This window comes from Oncorhynchus clarkii, chromosome 12 (assembly GCF_045791955.1).
Source record: "Oncorhynchus clarkii lewisi isolate Uvic-CL-2024 chromosome 12, UVic_Ocla_1.0, whole genome shotgun sequence".
In the NCBI taxonomy this organism is placed as follows: Eukaryota; Metazoa; Chordata; class Actinopteri; order Salmoniformes; family Salmonidae; genus Oncorhynchus; species Oncorhynchus clarkii.
In genome coordinates this window covers 23699947-23714759 of record NC_092158.1, presented here as the reverse complement: position 1 = coordinate 23714759, position 14813 = coordinate 23699947, and the positions used below count along the sequence as shown (strand labels likewise).

General features: G+C 44.1%; 1 protein-coding gene across 4 annotated transcripts in view; it reads left to right on the top strand.

Moving 5' to 3' along the window:
• Positions 1 to 14813, top strand: part of LOC139422909 (protocadherin gamma-A11-like) — a 51929-nt gene that overhangs the window by 23229 nt on the left and 13887 nt on the right. The window contains exon 1 of one of the 4 annotated variants that reach the window (XM_071174376.1): positions 9177 to 9586. The exons of the other annotated variants lie outside the window; for them this stretch is intronic. Within the exon in view, the coding sequence (XP_071030477.1) occupies positions 9467 to 9586 (120 nt within the window). The 5' untranslated portion in view covers positions 9177 to 9466. Of the gene's footprint in view, positions 1 to 9176; positions 9587 to 14813 lie in introns of those variants that run through there. 4 annotated transcript variants of the gene reach the window in all.

Here is a 14813-nt window from a genome sequence, read left to right as displayed (position 1 = left end):
AGGCCTACAGAATGGAGAAATAAGAACCATACGCCAGGTCACTGATAAAGATGCAGTGAAACAAAAGCTCACTGTTCTAGTGGAAGACAACGGGCAGCCCTCTCGATCAGCTACAGTCAATGTGAACGTGGCGGTGGCGGACAGCTTCCCTGAAGTACTCTCAGAATTCATTGACATCACAGTGGACAGGGAATATGACAACAACCTGACATTTTATCTGGTGTTGGCCTTGGCTGTGGTCTCGGTTCTGTTCATATTCTCCATCATTGCCATTGTCACAGTAAAAATCTACAGATGGAGACAGAATCGATTATTCTATAAATCTGCAGCAAACCTCCCAGTTATCCCATTTTACCCTCCCGTTTACCCAGACGGAACCCTGGGAACCCTACAGCGTGTATACAACTATGAGGTGTGTGGAACCACTGACTCTAGGATGAGTAATGTGAAGTTTGCGAGGCCTTATAGCCAGAACACACTGGTGGATGTGAGTTGCATGGGGACAATGCAGAGAGAAAATAGAGAGCAGGAGGATGCTGATTTTGATGGAGAGGTGAGACCCCCCCTCATACATTCACATACATTCACCCTATTCTCTTGCCTCTGATCAAGATAACATTTACAACTGAAAGATGTTAGTAGCATGGTCCAAACTGTGGTATGTTGTATTGGTGGCTGGACTACAGGCAAGCACACTTTGACCCTCTTCCAATCTGTGTAATGTCTGTCTATCTATATGAAGGGGTGCAGATACACACAATGTATCTTTGGAGACCTTTACCTTTATAATGTGTAACAGGTTCTCCTACTATATATCAGTGAAGGCACTACATGGTGCTGACTAGAGTGTTATCGGTTTCTGTGTTCATCTCAGCTTGGCCTATCAGTACCTAAAGGGCATTTGGGCAGCAGGTAGCCTTGTGGTTAAGAGCGTTGTGCCAGTAACAGAAAGGCTGCTGGTTTGAATCCCCGAACCAACTAGGTGAAAAATCTGCCGCCGTGCCCTTGAGCAAGGCACTTAACTCGAATTGCTCCTGTAAGTTGTTCTAGATAAGAGTGTCTGTAAATAGATAAATGTAGAGGTATTAGTGAGGCCAGATGGCTCATCATCAGGCAGCCTGTGATGTCATGATTCTGTGTTAACCTGTTATAATTTTTCTCCTGAAATACACTGCAACACCATGACTATGATCCTCAGTTGATTACTCTTTTCCCTTCTTATTTACCCCGCAGGTGTGTAGTTAAAAGAGCATGTTATAAACTCACAGTATCAGTTTCCTTAGGTCTCTTCTGACTGACTGACTGACAGACTGATCGACTGACCTGACTGATCGACTGACCTGACTGACTCACTGCTAATACTATCAAGTCATTGTTCTGAGGAGCCTTCTCCTTGCTCTCTCCCATTGATCTTCCCTCTCTCTCGCACTCTCTCTCTCTCTCATGCCCCTCTTTCTCTCATCTTCCATCTCTCTCTCTCTGTAAAACACCATAGCACTTGGACACACTGACCCACTTTCCCGCTCACACACTACTCTAATAATCTGACATACTGCAGTAATGGGCTTATAAGTCTCTTCTATCAGACTCTGGGCTTCGTTCCACAGCAGTGTTACACTCATGCCTGTATAAACACTGCATCGGCTCTGTATTCAGAATGAGTCTGTCTGTCTGTCTGTCTGTCTGTCTGTCTGTCTGTCTGTCTGTCTGTCTGTCTGTCTCTGTCTGTCTGTCTGTCTGTCTGTCTGTCTGTCTGTCTGTCTGTCTGTCTGTCTCTCTGTCTGTCTGTCTGTCTGTCTGTCTGTCTGTCTGTCTGTCTGTAACCTAGGTCACTACTTGTCAGTCACAGTAGTAATGGCTGACAGGTTGTAAGGATTTTTAGATTAGAGCATGTTAGTGAGAGTTAGAGAGATTTCTCATCTGCCTGATATCCGCCAGCAACAGCGTCACATCTTTGCCTCCTGTTTAACCACAGAATCCTGCATAGATACTGAGGTATTAGATGTGTTAGAAAAACTTAGGACTTGTTTTATGGTTGTGTGGTTGAGTGTTTGTGGTTATGTTCATGTTAGGGTCCCTGTCCCTGAATGTTTGCTGTTGGGTTCACGAGAACAGCAGATTTAGTTATTCTGTATTGGTTGTTGTATTCAGGTGACTTCAAGTATGTTATATGCTTAGATTTACAGAGAGAGCTGTGTGACGCAGTCACTAACTCTCCTCTCCAGCATCCCAGAAAGATTCACCTTAAGGACATGCAGGTTGTCATGGTAACACTCTGCAAACAACAAGTGCTGCAGATTCCTGACAGAATAAATGTTGGTTATACGGTGGAGGACTAGAAATAATACACATGATGGTCTTGTGCTAGCGCATTTGCAAGTGCAAAGAAAGAGCGACAGAGACAGAGACAGAGACAGAGACAGAGAGAGACAGACAGACAGACAGACAGACAGACAGACAGACAGACAGACAGACAGACAGACAGACAGACAGACAGACAGACAGACAGACAGTGTCAGACAGACAGACAGCGACAGACAGACAGAGACAGAGATGGAGAGAGTCAGACAGACAGAGACAGAGATAGAGAAAGAAAGAGACAAAGAAAGAGAGAGAGACAGACAGAGATAGAGAAAGAAAGAGACAGACATAGAGACAGAGAGAGACAGACATAGATAGAGACAGAGATAGCGACAGAGATAGAGAGAGACAAACAGACATGGAGAGAGAGAGTTGACAAGCAGAGCCACATCTCTTCTGTCATTTAGTCTACCCCTAACTTCTTGTGTGACATGCCACTCAGGCCAGCTGCCTGCATACTCCTACAGTTACACAAAACACCATGATGTTAGGAAGTGGGCTGTAGTCTGTTTGTCCTGACTATATTCTCATTGCACTGGCCTGTTTAATTGCTTCACAATCCAAAACTGACCCAGTTGGACTTGTGTGTAGTTTGTGAGTGATGAAACACTATGTTGTGTTCCATTTTGTTTCCTCTGTAACTATCCATCAACCAATCTGTCCTAACCCCATTACACTGTTGCACTTATTTAATATTCCAATGTACTTATACAACCATACACCTGTAATTACATGCAATCGTATTCTTGTTTATATCTCTGTCCTTCTCTCAGACCTTCACATCATCACAAGCACTCACTTTCCCGTATCGGACCTGGGGGTCCTCAGTGTGTGTGTATTTGTCTGTTTACCAGCAAGTGACTGGGTTGTGTATTAGTGGTGCTGAGCACACTGTGTGGAGGCAGAGGGAGGGAGTGAGGTGTTGTTGTTCATCATACAGCAGTAGGAGGAAGGCTGTGGGAGGCAGGTTTCACTGCAGCACTCGCTTCTGTTCCTCTTCAGTTCAATCAAAGTATTCTCTTCAGATTAGATGTACTGTAGTGTATATGCTTACATACACCTAGATACACGGAGTCACAGGATCTATTCGTTTAGAAAGTCTATCTCGCTCTCTTCCCCCCTCTCACTCTCTCTTTGTCTCTCTCACTAACTCACTCAATCTGTTTCTCTATTTTGTCTTTCTCAATCTCTCTCCGGTAACAAAAAGCTTTTGACTATGTCACATCCGTATCCATTTCTACTCCCCATAGCCCTCTAGCTTGGTTCAACACCACAGCTTAATACAGTGAGCTATAGACTAGATGTGTTTTTACAGAACACTTGTCCACAGTAAACCCTGTCCTTACAGAGACTGTGTTTGACAGTAGACCTCTGGCTTTACTCTTATAGCTTTGGATTTTCCTGAGCTATATGTAATAACAGAGAGTTAGAATGCAATGAAAGTGTGCTATGCTCATCTTTAATTATGAACATACACTGCACACAGCCCATCAACACTTAATTTGCACTGCAGCCTTTCCCTTTGGCTCAATCCTTCGAATTGAATGTGTTTCTCTGTGTGTGGTTCTCAGACAGTTCTCAGACAGTCTTCCACCCCACCCTTTCGCTACAACACAGAAGCAATAACATATTCATTTTCAGGAGGAGAGGTGGGATGTGTTGCCATGACGACTGGCCGAGTCATGGTGAAGACTGTACCATTCCTTAAGAATTTTTGGGCGTGGGGGGGTGCAGCTAAACGTCTGTGGGGTGTTTGGTGGAAAGGCACTGGGAAGCAACCCCTGCCATGGGCCATGTTTCAGTCTTCACCAGCCCTAACCTGCAGTGGAGCAGGGCAAGGTCAGCAGGAGAGGGAAATGTGTGTCTGAAACTCTCTATCTTTTTGTCTGCGGGTATATTACCCTCAGTGAAGATGGTGTTGTTCCTGGTGCAGGTGTTTGTGAAGATTGTGATATTTATTACAAAAACATACTCTCCTCTGTTCACTAGTGGATTACAGAGATATTCACACCCTTGCATATCTAACCATGTTCTGTTAGCTATTGTAAGGACCAAACACAACAAAACAATACAAATAACATGCATAATTGCTGACATATTATAAGATACAGTATATTTTGTGTTTGGTAATAGCAAACGTGTTTCTTTGGTTATGGTAAACATGCTTGTGTTACCCTGGATGGCATTCAGGCACCAACCTCATGATTATAGGCCCCTGAATTTTCCCTGACAAAGGGACCTGACCAGGAAACCTCAGGGCCCTACTCATGAAGCATAAGGGGAACATGAAGATAACACTAGTATCTCTCTCTCTCTCTCTCTCTCTCTCTCTCTCTCTCTCACACACACACACACACACACACGCTTAGACCAACATAACATGCAAAATAATCATGTTTAACACACAAGTTTGAGTTGTAAAGTGAAAGATCAGCACTGTTCATCATAAATATGTCACAAACAGTCCTACAGATTTTGACCATCTTATTATTGGTTGACATTGAATTATCTCATTACTGGGAAAGGAAGAGAGAACATTCCCATGAACAGTGTATGAGAGAAATTAAAATATATGTAATGAATGTGTTGGTACCTGTATCAATCACATATTCCTTTGGGTAAAGGACCATTCAATCATTATTTTTATGTACCATAGAAGGGGCTTTACATCTTGTTTATGTATTCAGCTATTGAGGCCCCACTCATGAATGATAAAGAAGTATCTGGTCACGTGACAAATGGTGGCATGAACTGCAGACATACATATATATATATATACGCAGTTCCTTGAACATAGCGGTTTGGGGCCATTTAAATTAGTATTCTTCCTCAGGAAATGCTACCAAGCTGTTTATCTAAGAAAGTATATTTTCAGTTAGCTCGTGTTTTCCATTCCAGCGAGAGGAAACAGGAGCGCATTGTTTATGCAACTCTCGTGCTGCCTGTTGTCTGCCGCATGCACCAGCGTGAGCCGTCCGCGTGTGTGACGCTGTCCACCCGCGTGGTGCTGAAATGCTCCGCTCGGTCTGTGCAGCGCGTTTGGGTCTCCTTTCTGCCTCAGCGCACCTATTTTCAGGGATTGAATAATGTTGTCCTGCAGCAGTGGGTCCTATTCTGCCTCTGATCATCGTTTGAAATACGACTATATTTATGTTTTGTCGGCCTGGCCCATATTACATGACACTGTGAAATGGTTAATGAGCATGATTCATAATTAAAACGTTATTTTCATCTAACACTGTAATTCGAGCTCCCGCAGTTTCCAGGGAGATTTAGATAATCTATGTCCCCTGGTTGTAGCCTATTGTCGTTAAAAATCAGTGTGGACAAATTGATATTGTGACACATAGTTTAAGGACACAGATAGGACAAATCTATATAGCCTAAAGACACAGATTTACATTATCTTTGCTAAATACTTCCTCAATCAGTTAGATAAGTAAATTAGAAAAATAATGAAATACACTGAGTGTACAAACATTAGGAACACCTTCCTAATATTGAGTTGCACCCCCCTTTGCCCTCAGAACAGCCTCAATTCGTCTGGGGCATGGACTCTACAAGGTGTCGAAAGCTGTCTACAGGAATGCTGGACCATGTTGACTCCAATGATTCCCACAGTTGTGTCAAGTTGGCTGGATGTCTTTTGGGTGGTGGACCATTCTTGATGCATACGGGAAACTGTTGAGCGTGAATAACAGAGCAGAGTTGCAGTTCTTGACACACTCAAACTGGTGAGCCTGGCACCTACTACCATACCCGTTCAAAGGCACTTCAATATTTTTTTTGCGCATTCACCCTCTGAATGGCACACATACACAATCCACGTCTTAACTGTCTCAAGACTTTAACATCCTTATTTAACCTCTCCTCCCCTTCATCTACACTGATTGAAGTGGATTTAACAGGTGACATCAATAAGGGATCATAGATTACACCTGGATTCAGCTGGTCAGTTTATGTCATGGAAAGTGTATGTTTTCTTCATATTTTATACACTCAGTGTGTGTACTACCGCTATGTAAATACACACTACTAAATCGTGTGTGTTCGTGTGCATGCATGTGTGCGTGTATGTGTGCGTGAAACCTCTATCCTCCTCTTCACTTCCCTCTCTCACGATCCTTTCATTCCCAGCCCGTTACTCCCCCCTCCCGTTCAGATTGAGCAGGCTACTGCGGGGATGAGCGAGACTGGCTTCCTGCTCCTTATGACGCGCTATGAGAACACCACTAGGCTGTGCTTCGCTCTCATTGCCACACGACGGCAGAAAGAGTACAGTAAACGGAGGGCTTAACAGTTCAATACAGTTCTGCTAAAATAATAATATTAATAATAGTACTATTAATGATAATAAACATAATATAGGCCTATATTTGCATTCATTATTTATTATTTAATTCAGCATTTATAGAATTACCACATCTGTTTAGTAAAATAGCACCTTTATTACTTCTGAATCAAAGTAACATATTTTATTGTGAGTGAATGCATTGTGCTGCTCATATGTTTCTGTGTTTTAAGCGTTCTTCTACAGTGTAAACATAGTGTGCCTTTAAGATCAAGTGAACCAGTGATTGGTCTGTAGCAGAGTGTTTTTTGCACCAATACTGTGTAGAGCCATACAAAGGGATCTACTCCCTCCCCTTAGCCTCAGCATCTCATCCCTTAGCCTACAATGCTCTACAATGCTCAGATGTGGGAGCTAATCATGCACTGACTGGAAACAAAACACAGTCTGTTTGAAATTCGTGGAAATGTTTACGTGAATAATTTTTATTTCCATATTGTGTGATGGTATTTCCTGCGAACAGGAGACTGACTGAATGGAACAAAGGACAATGAGTATTCGTGGCCTTTTGAGGTGGCAAGTGTTCTGGATGTATCAATATGTTCTCCTGTGGAATACAATAGAGTCACAGATTCGATACACCATACCTGAGGAATTGAACGTGGGCTCTGTTGTTGGGAATATAGCTAAGGACTTTGGTTTGGGAATACCTGAGCTTTATGACCGTAAACTAAGGATAGCCTCTGATGCTGGTAACTAGTATTTCAGTGTGGATTTGGAAAAGGGTGAACTGGTTGTCAATGAGAGGATAGACAGAGAGGAGTTATGTGGAGAGAGCGTCCCTTGTATGTTACCATTGGAGGTTATCGTTGAACATCCCTTACAGCTGCATCGCATTGACATCGATATACAGGATTTAAATGATAATTCTCCCGAGTTTCCTTACAAATGAAAGGATTTTCAAAATAGCTGAGTCTATCACTGCAGGTGCGAAATTCACAATGGAAAGCGCACATGACCCTGACGTAGCCTCAAACTCCTTACGGTCCTATAGTGTCAGTGATAATGATACGTTCTTGTTAAATGTGAAGACCCAAGATGGCACAAAAATACCAGAGCTTGTGCTAAAGACTTCATTAGACAGAGTGAAGAAGGCAGTTCATAAGCTCGTGCTCACCGCTGTAGACGGAGGGAATCCTGCACGATCTGGCACCTCTGAAATCACGGTCATAGTGTTAGATATTAACGATAACGCACCCCAATTTGAAATACAATTTTATGATGTATCTGTCGCTGAGAATACACCAGTTGGCACTACGGTTCTAAACGTCAGAGCAACTGATTCTGACCAAGGACTAAATGGAGTGATCGAGTATTTCTTTGCAGACCAAACCCCCGATACAATAATGTCATTACTTGATGTTGATTCTAATACTGGAGATATAACTATCAAAGGGCAGCTTGATTATGAACAAATACATTTGAATAAATTCGACATGATGGCAAAAGATAAAGGCAATCCACAAATGGAGGGTCAATGCGGTATAAAGATAAAGATTGCTGATGTTAATGATAATGCCCCTGAAATTATTATAACCTCACTCACCAGTCCAATACCGGAGAATTCTTCCCCTGGAATGGTTATTGCATTGATTAGCGCTAAAGACTTAGACGGTGGTGAGAATGGCAAAGTAAAGTTAATCATGACACCGGGCTCACCGTTCACCATGATGCCCTCCGTCTCCAACCATTACGCACTGTTGACCAACAGTGTCAACAGTGCGTTCGACCGAGAGACGTTCCCGGAGTATGATGTTGTCATAACCGCAGTTGATTCAGGGTACCCACCTTTATCTACAAAGAAAACCGTGACTGCGGAAATCTTAGATGTAAATTATAACCCTCCAGTGTTTTCCCAGCCCTCGTATACTGTTTATGTTAAAGAAAATGGCACCCCGGCATCTATCCTGCGCTCAGTGTCCGCCTCTGATACAGACATGGGTGAAAATGCCAAGATCTCCTATTCTATATTAGACTCTAAAGTACAAGACGTGTCAGTCTCCTCCTATATGTACATAAACTCCGATAACGGCAGCATCTACAGCATGCACTCGCAGGAGGCAAAGGATCACGGCTCTCCATCTCTGAGCAGCAACGCCATGTTTTTATCATGGACCAGAATGACGATGCCCCCGCTGTTATTTACCCCTCCGCTGTCATGGCCTCTGTCTCCCATCGGAAGATGGCCCGGTCCGCTAAAGCAGGCCATCTCGCCACTAAGATATCGGCAGTGGACGCAGACTCGGGCCATAATGCCTGGATTTCCTATAGGCTGGCAGAAGCCACAGACTCGTCTCTGTTCAGTGTGGATCTTTACACAGGTGAGGTGAGGACAACACGCGCTGTTTCAGAGCAGGATGACTCCTCTCAGAGGCTGCTTATAGAGATGAGGGACAATGGGGAGCCGGTCCAGTCCACCACAGTCACAGTGAATATACTGTTAGAGGACTGGCTACACGAGCCCATATCGGAACACCGCCAGAAAACAGCAGAGCCCAGCAGGAGAAACAGTAAATTCACCTTTTATTTGATCATCTCTCTGGCGTCAGTGTCCGTCTTGTCTTTTTTTTTCTCATCTTAGTGGTGAAGTGCGTAGGTAGGAGTAGGAGCAGCTCGAGTTGCTGTATCAGATGGGCTGACTCTGACGGATACAAGAATCCCAAAAGAAACCTGCAGATCCAGCTCAACACTGATGGCCCTATTAAGTATGTGGAGGTTCTAGGAGGCCAATCATTTAGGTCGTGTCTCTCTCCAATGTCAGAGTTCAGTGACTTCACCCTCGTTAAGCCCAGCAGCACCATTGACTTTAAGGAAATGTTAAACGTGCTTGACGCATCTTTACCTGATAGTACGTGGACATTCGAGAGCCAGCAGGTGAGCATAGACTGAACGAAGTGCTAGACATCCAGCCAGTACTCATCCCTCAATTTTTCATAGGAATTGGGACAGTGCAATGTTATTTATTTATCAATGTGGTAGCCTACGTTGCGCATATGTTTGCGTCAATTTCAAATATTTATTGAATGACTCAATTGACGAAAACTGTTACTTTCGTGGCAATTATATAATAATATCTATATTGTTTAAGTTTCTAGTTGTGGGGACTCATTGAATTTGTCTCCTGGTGGCAAAAAGTTTTACCAGATTTATCAAAGCTTTTGCACATTTTTTTCTCCCGTAAGACCAAGAGAAAACGAAGATACAGTTGTATTGTCTATTATTATTACCTCCCTCATCCTTTCATTTTTATTTGTGCCTATTCATCTTTTATTTCAGTGTACATAACTCGTTTTGGTGTGTGTGTGTGTGTGTGTACTTGTGCGTGTATGTGTTCGCCTGCACGCGCGTGTGTAGCGGATGTGGCCCAACTATTGTGAGTCGCTTATATTGTCCTGCAATTGGAGAGTTTCCTGCCTTTGTTTGGAGACCCAGGCACCTCTGAAAAAGTGTCCTTTCAGAAGCTACAGGACCCTTGCGCGTGGAAGGGAATCGGTGTTACCTTCTTTTTTATTTCCTTTAAATTATCATATTTGAAAGTAATTGTAGCTCTTGGAGCGTTATTTTTGTTACTGCGTGGTTCAATGATAAAATAGGATATTTCCCCGAAATGAGGAGTTGAACAATCTGAGTTTTGGAGACAAGAAGAAAGGCCTTGGGATGGCCGGTGCTCTGGCTCACCTCTCCGCTTTATACAGCGCATCACTTCCTGCTGAACTTTCTTATCCCGTATTGGAGGATTTAAAACCGGGGGCCTTTGTCGGGACATAGCGAAGGACTTGGGCCTCGGCGTACTAATTCATGTGAACGGAAACCCACAAGTTGTCTCTGAATCTTTTGCCAAGTACTTTGACGTGAACGTGAGTTTTAGTAATCAAACAAACTATGGACAGAGAACGTATTTGTGTATTAACGTTGCCATGTTCTCTTACTGTTCAACTTGTTTTTCAAAACCCTCAGGAATTACACCGTTTTGTCATCAAAAAATATTTATCTTGAAGTGTCTGAGGCTACCGCAACGGGCACTAGGTTTCGTTTGGTCAGCACACCGGATCTAGATGTAGACATGAACTCATTACGCACATACATCCTCAGTCCTAACGACTTGTTCATATTGAAATTTGAATAAAAAAGTGATGGCAGGAAATCCCCCGAGTTATTACTGGAGAAACCTCTGGACAGTGAAAAGCAGTCAGTATTCCACCTGCTGCAGTCAGTATTCCACCTGCTGCAGTCAGTATTCCACCTGCTGCACTCAGTATGCCATCTGCTGCAGTCAGTATTCCACCTGCTGCACTCAGTATTCCACCTGCTGCAGTCAGTATTCCACCTGCTGCAGTCAGTATTCCACCTGCTGCACTCAGTATGCCATCTGCTGCAGTCAGTATTCCACCTGCTGCACTCAGTATTCCACCTGCTGCAGTCAGTATTCCACCAGCTGCAGTCAGTATTCCACCTGCTGCAGTCAGTATTCCACCTGCTGCAGTCAGTATTCCACCTGCTGCAGTCAGTATTCCACCTGCTGCAGTCAGTATTCCACCTGCTGCAGTCAGTATTCCACCAGCTGCAGTCAGTATTCCACCTGCTGCAGTCAGTATTCCACCTGCTGCAGTCAGTATTCCACCTGCTGCAGTCAGTATTCCACCTGCTGCAGACAGTATTCCACCTGCTGCACTCAGTATTCCACCTGCTTCTTACGGCTGTAGATGGTGGACAACCTGAGAAATCAGGGACTCCTTCTGTTCTTATTAATATACTAGATGTCAATGGCAATGCTCCAGTACTTGACCAGCTAATGAAAACAGCTAGTTTGTTGGAAAACGCTCCACCAAGCACATTATTGACTAAACTCAGGGCATCTGGCTCTGATTCTGGTCTTAATGGGGAGATATCTTAACTCTTTAGTAAGTACTGATCCGAGTGAAAGGAGAGGTGGAGTATGAAATGGCTGACATTTATGACATCACTGTGCATGCCAGAGCCCCCGCCATGGAAGGCTCCTGTCACATTCAAGTCAAAATCAATGACAAGAACGACAACAACCCAAAGATAATCATAAATGCATGATCTAAAGTGGTCCAGGAGGACGTATAATCAGACACTGTTATAGCCTTCATCACTTGTAGAAATGGGGAGGTTGACATCCGCATTCCCTCTGATCTTTAATTTTAATTTGAGGAGCACTATGCCCTGGTTACAGATGGCCCTTTGGACCGAGAGGCAGTGACGGAATACACCATCACAGTGACAGCCACAGACTCCGGCTCCCCCTCTCGCACAACAGTCCATTGTGGTCGCTCTTCCAGGTGTAAATGACAACGCCCCCCTCTTCTCCCAGTCCTCCTACTCTGTTGATATAGCGGAGAACAATGCCCATGGTGCTCTCATCCTGACTGTGACTCCATTCGACCAGGACCTCGCCCAGAACGCCCACCTCTCCTTCTCCATCCTGGATGTTGATGTGCAAGGCTCGGCCTTGTCCTCTTTGGTCTACATAAACTCTGAGAACGGCGACCTGCATGCCATTCGTGCCCTCGACCATGAGCAGGTGAATGTGTTCTAGGTGCAGAGCTCCAATGTGACCATGCATTTATAAAATAGACTTAGGATCAATTTTGATCTTAAGTATGACTTATGCAGAAAACCACTTATAAGTAGTTATTTATACAACTTTACTTTGACGTGGGAATGTCAAAAGTCTAGACTTGATGTAGGTGATTTTCCTGCTGGTTATGTATGGATATGATTTTTTTCCCTTGCAGTTTGATGTCAGACCATTTATTTTTCACATCAGCCACAGTTCTGTCTTGCTGCTCCACCTGGTTCACTGCAGCGGCGACACACTCCCAAGATACCTGTTTAGCTTTGTTTGTCAACCCACTATTTAGTCCAGCGAATAATACGTGTTGCCTGTCTTCAATCTCCTCTACCATCGCTGTGATCTCGTCTTCCAAAAAGTTAGCTTTTCTCTTTTGATCCATGGCTATTCTTGACTAAACCCTCATTTGCGCTAGCATTCTATAAACGGAAATTACGGATTGTAAGGCACGTTCAGGTGCCGTCAATTTGAAGTTAATTTGAGATTTATAGATCACAGGTACATAAGTTACAAATGGGCTTCTTAGAACCTGGTTAAGCAAGGCTTTTTATGCTCAGTATCTTTTATGAATTCAACATAAACACACTGTCGGAAATGATCTTAAGACTAAGTTCAAGTATAAATCTAAGAACATTTTTATAAATGAGGCCCCTGGTCAACAGGGTGGTGTGTGGGGACCCAGACAGTGGGCACAACGCCTGACTCTTCTACAGCCTCTCTGGGAGGGACGCAGGGCTCTACGATGCGCACGGTCCATAGATTTAAAGAAGAAGATGCTACGTTCAGTGCTGGTGCAGGACAGTGGCAAGCCTGCTCTCTCTACCAGTGTGCCAGTCAATATCACTGTGTCTGAGAAGGGTGCAGACACGTCCTCCCAGCTCAGCAGGGCTCTGGCCTTACCCTGGCTCTGATTGGCTATCTGACCTGTGTCTCGATTGTGTGTTTGGTGACAAGCATTAGTGTGGTGATGCGCTGGATGAGATACAGAGGCTACCTGACTTGGTTGGGCCTGGGCCCCAAGCAGGCCCTTCACTCCCACTCTCATAAAGACCTCCACCTGCAGCTCAACACAGACAGGTCGCTGCGCTACATGAAGTTGGAGGGGGGGGGGGGGGCAGCAGTGACAGGGACAAATGCAATAGCAATGCAGCCTATGTGAGGGCTCTCTCAAACTAATGAGATAAGACCGTGGCAAGACTTAAACGTAAGAGTGCATCTCTGTATGTGTGAATGTGTGTGGGTGTTTAGATGTTAAACCACTTGTGGTTACCTCTCAGGAAAATACTTAGCGATTTAAAGTCACTTGTGAATTCTCAGGGAAGTACAGAATGTTTTGTTTGTGATTAAGTGCTTAAATCCCAGTGGTGTATCCTCTTGTCTGCCAGGGGGAGACTGAATATTTCATATGACTGCGGGGGGAACGCTCTCTGTACTAGACATGCTATTACACCGAGGGTGTTCTCACTCAACATGTGTTCGTTTGCACAGTGACAGGGATGGGGAGGGACATGGTGAGTAGGATGTGGGGGTATGTGGCAGTATGGGTCATAATAATGAGGATATTGAGGTCAGCTGTTGACCTTTGACTGCTTACTGAATGAGGTAAAGCTAATAGATTGGGGTTGTTGCATTGAACCTATAGCCAGTAGCCACCACTCATGACCTCACCAAACAGAGTGCCTGACTTTCTCTCTGTCTGACTTTATGTGACTCATCCCTTTAATTGGCAACTCCCTGAGTCAAGCCTCAGTCATAAATAGATGGAAATACACCTTCATAGAGAGGAGAGTTTTTTGCTGTATACTATTCACATATTTGACCTGCTTTTAATCAGACCTATATTTGTCATATATCGATGAACATATCTGTTTATTGAACTTCATGACCCCTTGTTGCTTCATGTGAAAGTACAGTAATAACTCCTGCATGGCACATCACCCATTCATAGAGAGTAGTCCAGTGTATGAGATTATTACAGGCCTGGCCGTAGGGCTTCGCTGGACTGCAAGCCTGGCAGGGCTCTGTCTGTGTAATCCAGCCCAGGGTTTAGAGGATCAGTGGGGCAGGGCAGAGCTGCAGATTACTGCCCCACTGACGGGCTCTCTCGCTCTCGCTCTCTCTCTCTCTCTCTCTCTCTCTCTCTCTCTCTCTCTCTCTCTCTCTCTCTCTCTTTTGGCTTTGGTGTCTCTCTCCCTCAGCCTGGCTTTGGCTAATGATCCAGGGTTTGGAATGATATATTTCCTAATCTATAGCAGATATAGCTTGAGTGGAAAACTCCTTTGTCAATAAATTGGGAGAACTGTGGTTAAATATTTAGCATTATTAAGCTTGTTTTGAAGTTGCTTGTAACAGGAGTATGTTTGATCCTTCCTCTCAGCGGACTCACTCAAGCACGTCACTGGCAAAATAGTCAGTTCAATAATTCACATGTTCTCTCACACTGCTTTCTCTATCGCTCTCTCTAGCACTGTCTCTTTCCCTCTTGTCTTCTATCCCATGTGGCAT